Raw genomic sequence first — 15,275 nt, 5'->3', positions numbered from 1 at the left:
CACATGTGGCAAGCTGCTCAGTGGTAGAGCCTTTGCTTTGCATACAAAAGGTCCCAGGTTCAAAGTCAATGGAGACAATTCTGAGCTTGGGGAAACCTAACACTGCTTTCTAGGTTCCCTACACAAGAGGGGCAGAGGAAGACTGGAGAGAGGCTCTGTTCTTGCCTCCCTTTTGGAGAGAAGAGATCTGGAGGTTGACCATCTGCACTGGGGAGCTTGCTGTCCTCATGTAGGTTCCCCATGTGATGTGCAACCCTGGGTCCCTATGTGAATAGAGCAGATTGAGTGTGCTTATTCCTTCTGTCCCCCTTCATATGTTGACTTAATGTGAAACCTAAGAGTAGCTGAATCAGGCTAGCATCACAGTCTGTTGGGATAAAAAAACAGGAATGGGAACAGCAATATGGCTTCATGGTGGTGTGTTTTAAAAAGCTTCATGCTACATGTTTTTAAAAGGGAAGATTCCTTTAGAAGGGTGGCTCTTCCCCCAACCCAGAAGGAGGCAGCTTAGCTCCCCTCCCCCAAACACACTGTTCCCATCCTGAATTGGCATTCTGCTCTGAGTTGCAGACACAGAACTGCTCACCAGAGAAACTACTCCCAGTTCATTCTCCTCCCTCCTATATATCACATTCTGGGTCTGTACCTGGCACTGACACACTGGACACTGCTTCCGGTTGGGTGAGCGTATCCACTTTCACATGCTGGAAGCTTTTGCAAGCAGGACTCTGGAGATGCCTGCAAGAAAGGGAGAAGGTGGCCTTGTTATTTTAGAGCCAGTCCTACGTTTACCTGAGCAATAAGCTAATGAAATAAGGGCTGAGCTTGTGAAAGAGGAGCCCTACACCCCACCAACCCCCACCCCAAGCTGGCTGAGGATTTGGTTTGAGCATAAATGTTTCCCCACAGAGAAGTATTTGATTTATTTAAATATAATGTGCGTAACTTATACAAGTCACAGAACTGAGCTTCTTGGTGGAAAAAACCAGTGGCTTTAGCACAAAAAATTCCCAACCACTCAGTGGTAATTTATATCTGTCACGTTTGGCTAGCTAGAATGTGAATTTCTTTAATACTTTCACCAAGGGAAGAACATTTATCTTTTGAAGTGCCTTGGGAGGTTTTGAGACCAGCTTGTTAACACACTTATTCTTGTCTCCACCTCCTTCTTATTTTGCTGTGGGGTGAGCAAGACTCTCCCTCTGGCTTTTTTTTTTTTTGTAGTGCAACAGCAACTGTGGAAGAAAGGACTATTTGTCACTGTAGTTGATTTGTACAGTGCAGTTCATTAACCAGTGGAGGCAACTCTAGTAGGGCAAAAGGGGCACTGCCTGGCTGCTCACATACTACCAGTCTAGGGGGTGCCAATGCCCACCATTTCCCTCTTCCTTTGTCTTAGTTGGCTCTTCCTGTTTCTGGCTCCATCTACCGTTTGCAACTGGTAGGACACAAAGCTGGGAGTCTAATGGGCACAGCCATCGCTGCCGCTACACTAACCAGCAATGATGAAATGCAAAACCCAGCATGCGGGAGCTGCGAAAAAGGTGAATTACATGTTAGGAATCATTAGAAAAGGAACTAGATTTCAAACTTGTTAATATCACCATGGCATTATCCAAATTTATGGTGTGACTGCATATGGAACACACTACAATTTTAGTTGCTCTACCTCAAAAAGGATAATGTAGAGCAGGAAAAAAGGTAGAAAGGAAAAGTAACCAAAATGCTCAAGAAGCTGAAGCAACTCTTCTATGAGGGAATGTTATAACAACTGGGGCCTTTTAGTTTAGAAAAAAAAGACAAGTAATGGGGGAGGGAAGATTATGCATGGAGTGAAGTCATATATGGAGGAGTTTTTCCTCCATTTCCTAATACAGTCATACCTCAGGTTAAAGACGCTTCGGGTTAAATCTTTTCAGGAACGGGTTACTTCTGGGTTTCGCCGCTCGCGCTTGCGTAGATGCTCAGAATGACGTCACACACATGCGCAGATGCACAAGCACAGACGTGGGTTGCATTCTGCTCATGATGTGCACGGGGCTCCAGAAAGGATCCCGTTTGCATCCAGAGGTACCACTGTATTAGAACCCAAATGGGCCAGGCAGCTAAACAATGTTGAAAGATTCAAGATAGACACAAGGACAGCGCCTGGTTAAATTATGGAAATTGCTGCAACTAGATGTGGTGATTGCCACCAATTTGTGGCTTTTTAAAAGAGGTTTAGACAAATTCATGGAGAATAAAGTTATCACTGGCTACTAGCCACAACCCAAACTTTCAGAGAATAACTGCCATGGAGAATCACAGGTGGGAAGACTGTTGTGGTACTCCAGGTCTGTTTCCCATGGGCATCTGGTTGGCCACTGTGAGAATAGGATGCTGGGCTGGTCCAGCAGACTCCTCTTCTGCTCTTTTGCACCAAAGCTTTGACTAACAGGTTGGCAAACTAGTCCCTCATGCATGCTTCAGGAAGGCTGCTTGCTGTTGCAGAATTTTATTTTGAAAAAGTTTCATCTTTTTTTTATTTTAAAAAAAGAACAAACAGCAGCATGCAAACATTTAAAACTGTGCAATCCTACACATGTCTACTCAGAAGTCCCACTGAGATCAAATCGGACTTACACCTACATGAGGTTAAGATTGCAAAAGCGCTGAGGGGATTTAGGCACCAGCCATTCAATCCATCCTTTCCAGGTGTACCATCACTGCTGCAACTTATAAACTTGCAGAGCCAGTTTGTTTTTTTTAAAAAATAGGGAGTCTGCATCAGAGTTGCAGAAACGCACAAGTCCACAAAGCAGTCAAAGTGCCTTTGCTACTCTCAAAATTCTGTGACTGTACTGTGCCCCAAGAGGGGGCTCCCTTTATAGCTCTGCTCATCTCCTTCCTTCCCCTGACACACTCTCTGATCAGCTGCCTTTGGTGCCACAGAGCTTTGCTCTGCTGCTGACCAGTGATGAGCACATTCGGAGTCTTGTGCTCAGGTGGGAGGATACGATGAAGTGCAGGGCACAAGGCCAGGGGGTGAGGGGAGCAGTGGTGCCCATCCCAACAGATGGCCAAGGAGTTTCATGTTCAGAAGGCTCTGCAGGGAACTGAAGAGAGTCATCATGCAGGTGCGACTTTTGGCACAGATCTAAGGCAGATGTGTGCGTGTTTTTAAAAAGTGAAAGCCAAGAGAGCCCGCAGTGGACCCCTGCAGCTCCCCTCCTGCCTTTTGCATTTTGAATGACAGCTGTACTAGATACCAATGCACTAAGCGCTCCTTCAAGCTGTCAAGCTTTGCTTCCCCCATTTTGCTGCTGTTACGCTGGCTGCCTTAAAAATTAAATCATTGTACTGGTTTATGCTGTAGTCTTTTTCCTCATTGATTTTTAAACACAAAGAAACAATTTATAAAGTGCAAAACTTTCTCCGGGGTTTGGGGGAGAGGCCCCTTAGTGACACCATGTATCATGAGACCCTTTTTGTTTCTGGAATTCAGCCCAAAGGAACATTTCATTTAATGCAGAAAATTGGCCCCAGAGCCTAAAAACGTTACATCCTCCTAGGATGGATACACACGTGGACAAGGTTAAACCACACCCACCCACAAACACACACACACAACTGTGGAGGCAGAGCATAACCTTTGATAGCCCTCTCCTTCATGAATTTGTCTAATCCTCTTTTTAAATGATCCAGTGGCTATGACTGAGTTTCATAGTTGAAATATGTGCACCAAAAAATAAGAACAGCCATTGGTGAGCTGCTGCTGCTTATGAATGATTTGCTTCATTGGTCAGCTTCCTTGTAGTTGCATTCCAATTGGCTGCTAAGAGTCTACCTGATGTCTTGGCCTTACCTCTTCCAGTCATCCTCTGACTCCCAGAACTCGTAGACGATGAAAGTGACCCCATCAGGAAGCCTGACTGCAGTTACACTGGAGAGAGAGAGAGAGAGAGAGAGAGAGAGAGATGTGGGCAGCAGTTGAAAAAACTATGTGGTTAAGGGATACAGCGTGAATGGCCATATATTCTTTGCAACATTTTGGATGGTCCCCATAAAATTATGTCTTGGAGGTGGATATTGGAATTCTCCTTGCAATCATTTCCCTGCTTAGTGCTCCCCCACTTGTCATGAAAACAGAAACTATTCAGCAATTATCTCTGTGGTTGATGAACCACAACAATTCTTGTGAACTGTCTGCCTCTTACAAGAACGTGAAATTAAGAAAAGAATGTGACAGCCACTCTTTAATTGGATCTATTTTTAAAATTTTATGGGAGTGCATTGGCCCACGATCACAACTAGCATTGGGCTCCACTCACAATCCCATCCCAGTAGGATATCTGTAAGAAATGACATGGTAAAGGAGGTTGTGGGAACCGGAGTCAATCACACACACCCTTTGCTCCATCATATCCAACATTCCTGCAGTAGCACAGAAGTGGTACTTACTGAAAGCAGTCCCGTTCTCCTGCCACAGTCTTCAAGTACTGCTTAAGGGAGCCACAGAACTCCCCCAGATGCTTCTGGGAAACTGTCATCTCAGTTCGTACCAAAAGAAGATACTAGATTGAGAGGGGGAGAAAGAAAACCAAAGTGAAGTGAATCTTTACGTAGTTGAACCTTGACTTTGACAGATATACTTTGCCTTGGAGAGCTGGTGCAGTAGTGATTAAGAGACAGGGCAATCCTAGCTATGCTTACACAGAAGTAAGTCTCACTGAATTCAGTGGTGTGTTTTTTCCCCAGGTAAGTGGGGTTAGGATTTCAGCCTTGGCCACAATTACAAATCAGGAAGACCTTGGTTCATATCTCCCCCCTTGCTCTGAGCTCACTAGAAAGTTTTAAGGAACCGGCTGTCTGTCTTGACTTGTCTTTATCTAGTTGTAAGCCTTACAACAACTCTGTAATGTTTGATTGCCTGAAAGTCCTATACAAATGCTGCACACCAGCATCCATTTGGTACATAGGATTGTATTCCAAGTAGAACAGACCCATTTGAATAAATGGTTCTACATTAGTCATATCCATTCATTTCAATGGGTTCACTCTGGGTCTAGCTAGCAGTGGATACAACCCACAGTGCTCACTTCCTGGTTGCTACAGGAAGTGTTCTGTCTCTCTTGCAGCTACCTCTGTCTCCACAGCCAGCTAGCAAGACCCCAGGTAATAGGGTGGGGGCCCTCCTCTTCTACGCTGCATGCCTGAGACATGGAGAATAACCAAAGCTGACAAATGAGTCCATCTCATGCAGCTATGTGCCAAGAAGTGTCACTGTGACTACATCCTGCAATACAAATGAGATGCGGGCAAGGAAGTAAGAAGGCAGTGATTTCTATTCTGACCTAGATTCATCACAATTAGCAATGCTTCCATGCCACTGCAGTTCAGTTTCTGCGAAATACATCTCACTGTCTGTTATTCAATATAAGATACATAATTGTTTACATAACCTACATTCGCTTTAATGTAAATGTAAATGTAAATGTGAAAACATCATTAATTATGTGTCGTTTGCAGGCTTAAAACACAACAATGATGTAAATGAATACTGATTGTATTTGCTCAGCTGATTTCTTTTCCTGAAAACAACATGCAAACTGCAGGGATTTCTGCTTCTTTTTCTATTTTTGTTGCAATTCCTCAACATCCTTATTTGTCGGTTAACATATTTGCCACCACTCAACCCCCGAGTCCACCCTGTCACTCCTTCTGCCCCCTCCCTCTGGAAGAAAAAGCCATCTACTGTCAAGAAGTCTTGACATACTGGGTATCTATCTTGCAAGAAAACCGGTGACATAAATATGAAAGGAGGGAGAGAATATACGGAGAGAGAAGATAGATACATTCTGGGTTCTCATTGTCTCATGTAATTTTATTATGCAGATTTGCTTTAAAATTGCTGACTTTATATTTTAATGCATTTTGTCACTTGTTTGTTTTATTGATATTTTATATTGTTTTATGTAAAATGCTTTTATCTTTCTTTCTCCTCAAGTTATACTCTGTTCTTGTTCAGTTTATCCAGTAAAGTGTTATCACTTTCTTTAATCTCTGGATTCCATCTGTGTTACTCAAGTTAATAACAACTACCTAAGAGAGAATGACTGGTCCAAGCAAGCTTCATACCAGTGTGGGGAATTTGAACCCTGGTGGCTCAGGTAATGGTCACGAATACCATACTAGCTCTGAAATTCCAAATGTTCAAAAACTATGCAATATAGGAAAGAGGATTCCTTCCTCCCCCATTGACAAGAACTGCCTCCAAACATCAAGCAGTGATGAAGTGGAGCAAATGAGAAATCATTCTTCAAATACAATCATCTTGTATTAGAGAGCTATACCGCACCCCCATTTCCAAGATGAAGGTAGATGAATTTTGAATCTTCCCTCACGAAGTCAAAATACGCCCCCCACACCCTGCCATGAGATACCATACGAAGGCACTCTTGTCAAATGCAGGCAAGCTATTTTCAGGCCCTATTTTCATACTCGAGTTGCTTTTTTAATCACAAGTGGCTGGATTTGATTAGAAAAGCAATCACCCCGGTTAACCTTGCTCACAGCTGGAACCAAACAGCAAAGCTTGACAATGAATGCAGCTTGAAACCACGTTGCTTGTTAATATGGAGGAAATGTGGGGCCCTTGATAGGGATCGCAGGGTGAAGGAGAGGCAAATGTGGCCCAAGACATTTTGCTATCTGAGGCAAAAGACAAAATGGCAAAATGGCTGTCTGAGGCAAAAGACAAAATGGTGCCCATTCCACATACAGAAGCGAAACAGACTGGCAGCTGACTCTTGCAATACGACACACAGATCTGACCACATGGTTCCCTGTCCACTACCTGCCACAGGTGGCTGCCTTGCTCTACCTTATGGTGGGCCTGGGGAGATAGAAGGTGATAAAAGGAGGCCTGTTTTCTTTTTGCCCTCCCTCCTTCCCCCACCCTGCAAATTCCTCACTAAGGGGAGGCTTGGAACTGAGATACATATCAGCTCAAGTTTAGAAAAGTCAAATGCCTTAATTTAGGGAAGGGAAAAAAAAAATCCCTAAATTTCTATTACCTTTTCCCTTGTTTATTTCTTAGGACTGTTGTTAAATTAATCTTGAAAATTACTAAAAATTATAATTTATAAGTCAGACAAATTAACGGAGGGTAAGCCTATCAACAGCTCCTAGCCACAGTGGCTATGTTCCACCTCTGCAGTCAGAGGCAGTATGCCTTTGAATACCAGTTGCTGGGAATTTGTAGAGTTGGAAGGGACCCCTAGGGTCATCCAGTCCAACCCCCCGCAGTGCAGGAATCCAGCAGGCCCTTCTTACGTTCTTAGTTTGATCAAGTGCCAGAAAACTAGAGCAGAGTTAAATCTCCTGCTCAGTGATGCCTAGCATCATTATGAATCTGCTTCTAGCCCATACACATGCAGATTTTGTTCTAGAGGTGTTTGAGTATTAAGATGTCTTCTTGTATGCAGGGGTGATAGGTGTCCAGACTGTCTATACTTCGTGGGAGGAATTTCTGCACATACAGGAAGTTTAGATTTGCACACGTAAAGTGGGTTAAAGGGCTCAGTTGCTCTAGTGCGCCAAATCCACTTTTGCAAGTAGCAGGCATTTTGCAATTTGGAATGCAATGGTGGAATGGATTCAAAGCGTAGGATGAACGAATGGCTAATAGGCAGACATATAAACACCTTGTAAGCAAATCAGGATGAATGCCTCATGTCATGTAACTGTCCTGCAAACAGAGTGAATGCTCAATGAAGACTGGATATAATCTAACCACTGCATAGGCTTTGTGCAAGCAAATCAGGATGCTTGATTAATAGATTGTCTGAAGGGAATCAGGGACAGGGACTTGCTTAAATCTTTGGCACAAGACTTTCAACGGCAGCACATTCTCCAGGCAACAGCTCAGTTCACACAACAACAAAAACAGGATCTCTGAGCTAATCTTTTCAAACACATCTGGGACCTGTCATAAGGAATCAGTGGGGAGTCCCTGGCAGGTAGAGGTTGCATTTTCAAGGCATTTTATGCATTCAGCGTGCAATCAAGGCTTAGCCAAGTGTGACAAACATGTCTCTTATTTGTACTGCTCTGCAGAGTCAACCAGTCCTGAGCTATAAAGCATTTCCCTTCAGCAGCTTGGAGGAGAGTCAAAGAAAAACATGGATGCATCTTGTGCGCAGTCTGTAAATAAAGCAAGAATGAATCTTTTTTCTCAAGTTGAAAATCTGCCTGATTAATACCACCCATTAATAATGGGGCGGATCTACTCCTGCTAACTGCCGCCAATTAAAGATAGTGCACTCACCTCACGGTACACCAATTACACAAATTTCTACAATTTACCACAGATTATCTAGCGGGGGACTTATGTGAGGGAAAACTTAATGTTTTAGAGTCTCAGGCAGGAGATGATTAAACAAACAAGGAAAGTTGTATTAAACAAAAAGAAGTTTATGAAACGAAGTGGGTCAGGAAACGTGTCATTTCAGGTAGAAGTTAACTTATTTACTTTAACCAACTATAAGATGCCTCAGGCTTAAACCAAGTATTATAGGCACAACTCTTCTTAAACTTCAATTAGTAAAAATCTGTTGGTACACGTCAGGTAGATAAATATTCAGGTTTCCAGAATAGATGGTAAAATGCCTAACTTAGTTTCTGCCACTTAGATATTACAGTTAAATACTTTCAACACCATACCTCTTCCTTCATAGCTTAATACAGTGGTGCCTCGCAAGACGAAAATAATCCGTTCTGCGAGTCTCTTCGTCTTGCGGTCTTTTTCGTCTTGCGAAGCAAGCCCATTAGCGGATTAGCGCTATTAGTGCTATTAGCGGTTTAGCGGCTATTAGCGGCTATTAAAGGCTTAAGGGATTAGCGGATTAGCTGCTAAAAGGCTATTAGCGGCTATTAAAGGCTTAAGGGATTAGCGGATTAGCTGCTAAAAGGCTATTAGAGGCTTAGATCAGCTGATAAGCGGCTTAGATCAGCTGTTAAGCGGCTTAGGGGCTTGGGAAAAAGGGGGGGGGGAGAGGGAAAACCCCCCAGGAATCGCAAGACATTTTCGTCTTGCGAAGCAAGCCCATAGCAAATTCGTCCTGCGAAGCACCTCCAAAACGGAAAACCCTTTTGTCTAGCGGGTTTTCCGTCTTGCGAGGCATTTGTCTTGCGGGGCACCCCTGTACTTTGGTTCATGAGCAAGGGGCACTTCTAGTTACTCACTCTCTTAACCATCCCACACCTGACCCAGGGGATCACCGCACCCCTGGTTACTAGGTTGGGAGCCTTCAGTACCTAGAAGAACTCTCCCCTCCTGGCTATACTGAGACCCAGGTAGCCTGTATCCCCACAAGATCTCTCTCTCCCGGTTCAGTCACATCCCTCCCAGAACACTCCTGTCTGTATACCTTCTCCAGACACTCAACCTGGTCTCCCCATCCAAGCTGCGAGGCCCTGTCCTCTTGCTATGGATAGTCCCCTCAGTGTGGATGTTTAACTTAACTCCGAACAACCAGCTCTCCCTGTCTCCCAACCTGAAACCTGTCTAACATCTCAAATCAAATCCTATTCCTCTTCTCAAACCCAGCCCTATCTCTCATCTTAAATCCAGCCCTATCTAACTCTCTCCCTTCAGAAACTGCTCCTTTTATTCTTCCCCCTCCCCAAGGTGCTGTTCCTCCCACTCTGTGGCTAGCAGACTCTATAGGAAACCAGAGAGAGGCTCCAGCACTCTGGTGGAATTTCAGGGGGATGGCATCACCAGACTCTGGTCTAGCTCTGCTGTCCATCGCAGCATCTTTTTTCTTCAGTTGAAATAATGATTCTGCAGTATTTACCATTTAATAAAATTCAGCTGCGTTTTGCTTGTAGCAGAGACCAGCTGCCAAAGCCCTAGATCTGATCCAGCCACCTCTCTATAGTTTCAAAAGGCATTTCCCACAGGCTTCAAAACACATATTTGCCACTGGGCTGCAATATTTAGCTGACTCAATCATTTGGTGATTTCACCTGCATATGTTTGCAGGCTGGCCACTGTCATAAAAAGATGTTTTGGCTTGAGCCAGCGGGGCTTATATTTTTATGATTAAAAATCTTTAGATCAACTAATAGTGTGTTCATAATTGCAATAACAGTATCATAGACTTTTAGAGCTGGCAACTGCAGAGTCAAACCAGAACACAGTATTATGAACTGGCCTTGATGTTTATTTATTTACCAGGCTACTGCTAGGTGCAGAGAAGAAATGTGATTCAGTTCTCATATTACAGGCAAATCTACCTCACTGGCACTTTCTGCAATAATATGTGAGCTGAGAGACAGCCACCCTGGGAAATTCACCCTCCTCTGAATTTTGCAATACAGTTCTCCAGCCAAGTAATCTGTACAAAAATGCAGTTACCAAGGTAAAGTGTGCATGGAAAAAATATATAGTGGTGGAAATACGCTTTGCAATAATGGGTATGTATGCTAGGGAAAATTGCTCATAAAAATGTGTAGTGAGATTATATGACATCTGCACTGGCTGCCAATTTGTTAGCAGGCCAAGTTAAAGGTTTTTGCTATTAGTCTATAAAGCCCTTAACAGCGTGAGACCAGTTTACTTTGAAGATCACCTTCCCCCATCTGTGTCTACTCAACTACTTTGATATGAAGAACTGGCACAAGTGTCACTCAATATTTATTCTGCACGGGAAAGAATCAATTTTTCAACGTGGCAGCACCTATCCTGTGGAACTCCCTGCCCATTGACATTGGGCCTTTGCTGTCCTGTTTCCGTGTCTGCTAGAAACATTTTTGTTTAGAGAAGATGACATGTTTTTTAACATGCAATTTTATTTTTAATGTGCGTTTTTAACTGCTCATTTCAGCTGTTTTTAGTTTTTTAGGTGAACTTTTTCTTTAACTATTGATTTTTATCAACAATTTTATTTATGTGAACAGCTTAAAGGTTTTTACAATTAAGTGGTGTACAAATTCTGTTAAACTAAACAAGCTCTCCTCCAGTTTTAAGAAAGTTGGGACCTGCTTCCTTTCTTCGAGGGGTTGCAAAAACAGCGAATGGACCATATGGCTGAGATGGCGTTTCATGTCGATATAAGAGGGGACAGCATGTGTTGGACAACCTAGGATTCCACAGGAGGGGAAAGCTCATTAGGCCTTCCTCCTGGCTTGCATAAAGAAGAAATGACCTTTCGAGTCATATTTGCAGCAGATGGAGGTCTAAGATGAAGGGGTGGGGGCAAACGCCCCTCCCCATTCTGGTGATTTGCATATGTAAATGTATTTTATTTCCTGAAGAGAGACAGGAACTTTTTTGAGTACTCACTGTGCAAGCTGTGTTTTCACTGTCTGACAGTCGCTGATGCAGGTCAAACCAAAGAGTCTGTAGTGGGGAAAACAATTTTTAGAAAGATTAGAAGCTTTAGTAGTGAAAACCCCCGCTAGAAACAACAAAAATCAGCAAAAGCCCCCATTAGCAGCTGTGTGGTATAGGAGTTCACATGGAACAGAGCTTATTTCATATACACACTAGCTAACCAGAATTCACCAAAAGACATTGCAGCTAAGGATTGTTCTGTGTGACACCCATTGCAAGAGCCAGCGTGGTAGAGATGGGCTAATCTATCTATTTTGTTTTTCTAGGTGCCTCATCTTTTCTCTATTAGATTCAGTTCTCCACATTTCTGCATTTCTGATTTTTTAAAAAAATACAAAGCAAAAATCCCTATGACACTTGGTCACGATTGTGATAATTTTGCCTAATAAACACATTTTTTGTATGCAGTTTTGACTAAAATACAAACTTTCTGCATTTTTCTAATATAATGAATGTGCATTACTGTTCTTTTAACCAATATTTGCCTTTTCAGAATACTTCCACCCAATTATGTGCATTTTCATACATAAGGTTTGCTTGGAAAACTGCACCACAAAATTCAGAGAACTGAGCTTTGAAGGATAAGTGTGTTTCAGATAACAAGTCAATTTGAAAAGTGTGAATTATGTAGTTTCTCATTAAAAGGCAAACTAAGTCAAATTTTTCCCCCAAGCCCTAGGTAGAACAGATCATATTTCATACACAAAGTATCTAATCAGAATTCACCAAGACATTGCGACGGAAGTATATTTATTTGATACCCATTGCGGCAATCAGTGTCATCTAGGACTGAGGCTCTGTGCTTTTTCTCCATTCCCCATGCAGTCTGAAATGGCACAGATCACTCTGCCAGTGTACTTCATTTTGCTGTATTTATAGGCTAAGCCTCAGCTGACCCACAGAGACGGAAAGTTCTGCTTCCTCTTTAATCTGTGTGATTCACACACACATGCAAATTTCACCACTTGCTACAATTAGCGAACATTTCACTCTGATTTGATTCAACGTGTGTATGCCGCTTTTCCGAAAACCAAGTTGAGCTCAAAGCAAGAACAAAGCATTAGAAAATAACATCTGCATCAATTAACAGTATGTTCATCAAAATACACAGGAACATATCAAACAAAAACTAAACCAGGCACCTGCGGCCTTCCAGAGGTTGTTGGACTCTGATTCCCATCAGCCCCAGCCAGCATGGCCAGTGGGCAGGGACAATGGGAGCGTAGCCTAGCAACATCTAGAGGGTCACAGATACCCCAGTCTAGCAATAAACAATTTCACAAGTAAAAGAATCTTAGGGCACAATTAAACTGATCAAACTCCAGAAGTTCCACCCAATCTTTTGATGCTTCACAAGGCAAGCCTGCTGGAACAGGCCAGTGGCCCAGCCAGCCCACCATACTGCTCCAACCAGATGCTTGAGGGAAACCTGCAAGCTGGAGTTGAGCTCAACAGCACTCTGCCCACCTGTGATTCTTAACAACTGGTACTCATAGGCATAAAGCCTCTGACATTGGAGACAGAACATAGCCATTGTGGCCAGTAGCTGCTGATAGCATAATCTTCCACGAATTTGTCTAACCCTCTTTTAAAACCATCAAACTGAGGAATGAGTACCATAGTTTAAGAATGTCCATCTGGCTGGGTTTCCCCAGCCACTCTGGGCAGCTCTCAACGTAACATTAAAAACACAATAAAACATCAAACATGAAAAACTTCCCCAAACAGGGCTGACTTCAGATGTCTTCTAAAAGTCAGATACTTGTTTATTTCCTTGACATCTGATGGGAGGGTGGTTCCACAGGGCAGGCGCCACCACCAAGAAGGCCCTCTGCCTGGTTCCCTGTAACCTCACTTCTCGCAGGGAGGGAACCACTAGAAGGCCCTCAGAGCTGGACCTCAGTGTCCGGGCAGAACGTTGGGGGTAGATCCAGTGTTATGGCAGAGGGAGAAAAACTTCCCTATCCATCTTCTCCAGCCTACGTATAATTCTATAAACGTCTATCGTGTTGCTTCTTACTTGCCTTTTCTGTAAAGTAAAACATCCCATATACTACAACCTCTTCTCTCAGGAGTTGCTTCATCTCCTTTGTTGCCCTTTTCTGGACCTTTTCCAACTTTACAATATCCTTTTGGGGGCGAGGCAACCAAAACTATACCACAATGCTTAAAAAACCCCACCCCATATCCCTGCTTTCTCTCACACACGTGGACCCCAAATGTGCCATGCTACTGCATAACCTGAGTCCATTTCTTAATTAGTGGCTCCTGTAAGGGTTCGTATTTCTCCTGTGGTGTTGAGATAGATTAAACGCCTGAGATAGATTAAACGCCTTTGCTGTGTGATGTGCATCAGAGGAAGGGAAATTCTCCCTCCTCCCCATGAATTGTTAATGTGAGAAGGAAGAAGGCTGGCATGTTTTCCGATCCAAATTCCCTAAGCTATAGGAAATGCTGCAGGAAGGGTTAGCCACGGACAGGGCCAGTCTCCCCATGAGCAGGGAGGGCTGCGGATGAGTAGCTAGGGATTGGGATGGGGTAGCATGGAAATTCAGTTTGGTTTGGATTTTAATATGATCCATACTTTCTGATACAACATTTCAACTGAAACTCTGTAATCCTCCGAAATTTACATTTCTCCAGATTCTGCACTGTAGCTCAGTTCTGTCTGCTCTGACGGCCAGCAGCTCTCTGGGGTTTCAGGCTGACTATTGCTATGCCTATTGAACAATGTGAACAATTCAAGGAGATCTAAGAATATCTGTCACCAAGTATTGTCTATCTTCACTTTAGCAAGGATCATGTATGCAAAAAAAGAAAAGAAAAGGAAGCCAGGAAAGATGGAGAAGCAAATGGCAAATGTTAACAATTAGACTGGATAATGGGAGACATTAATGGGAGAACTGTGATTGATTACATGTTACTATAAAATAAGTTAAGGACTATTTTTCACTGATTTGCTCTATATGCAACATGGAGATTTTTGTCCTTAACCTTTTTTCTACAATGTAGTTAGATAATTGTTTTGTATTGCTTATAAATTGAATTTATAAACATTTTTGCATTTTTTTTAAAAAAACCTCCATACAGGACTAGGTGGAAAACCATATTCGTCTCTTCTATAACCTCTTCTGAACTGGCAGCTGCAGTTCCACCCTATCACCACTCACAATGGTGGCACTCAAGTGCAGTCACAAAGTGACAAGGTTCTCCTTGCTCTGCCAAGCCCCAGGGTCCTCTGACTTCAGCCCTTAGTTGGTAACTTCTGGCACCTTACAGGAGCAGAACAGTCAGCAAGTATCTAGGGCTGAAGCACCCTTAAATCCCTTGTGTGGCTACGTTGGAGTGGCTTTCTGGATAACCAGGTAGGCCAGGGATCTCCAAACACCACTAAGTGCAAGTACTGCCTGCTTGTTACAGAGACTCCTTTGGAAGAGTCATATACTAGAGACCTCACAGTTATTCTTTTGTGTTGTCATAACAACCCAGGGAGAGGGGCACCTCTATAAAATAATGATCATCTTGGCCACATTTTTAGAAGCTGGTTGTCAAGGTAACTGTGTGTGTGTGTGTGTGTGAATACCAGTCCATATTTGTGAGCTTTAGAATGTGTGTACATTTCTATGAATTATTTTTGGAACAAAATCCACCTCCTTTGCTCCTGTTGGCAGCAAGCAAATCCAGGTACCAGCATTAGAATTCATAAGGTAGACTTAGAACAGCAGGAAAGACCTCTAGCCTGCTGCCTCCATTACACCCAAAAGGTCACGCCCACCTGCCCCACACAGGATGTGATGCATGATATCAGGGGTGCAGCAGGAGGGGATGGGGCTCAGCAGAAAAGATGCTTGCGGGCACTGCAAATCAGCTGCTCTGTGCTGTCTATAAAGCCCCT

At 43.2% G+C, this 15,275-nt stretch overlaps 1 protein-coding gene across 1 annotated transcript in view; it reads right to left on the bottom strand.

The window, feature by feature from the left end:
• The window catches only part of NECAB2 (N-terminal EF-hand calcium binding protein 2), a 143,974-nt gene that overhangs the window by 2,805 nt on the left and 125,894 nt on the right, over positions 1-15,275 (bottom strand). The window contains exons 9-12 of the mRNA XM_083452718.1: positions 11,330-11,386; positions 4,441-4,553; positions 3,845-3,922; positions 647-738 (exon numbers count right to left, since the gene is read on the bottom strand). Of these exons, the coding sequence (XP_083308844.1) occupies positions 647-738; positions 3,845-3,922; positions 4,441-4,553; positions 11,330-11,386 (340 nt within the window). The remainder of the gene's footprint in view (positions 1-646; positions 739-3,844; positions 3,923-4,440; positions 4,554-11,329; positions 11,387-15,275) is intronic.

Source organism: Podarcis tiliguerta, assembly GCF_965153285.1.
Source record: "Podarcis tiliguerta genome assembly, chromosome: 8".
Taxonomy (NCBI): domain Eukaryota; kingdom Metazoa; phylum Chordata; class Lepidosauria; order Squamata; family Lacertidae; genus Podarcis; species Podarcis tiliguerta.
Note: the sequence above shows the minus strand (reverse complement) of the source record. Positions and strands in the feature narration are given on the sequence as shown.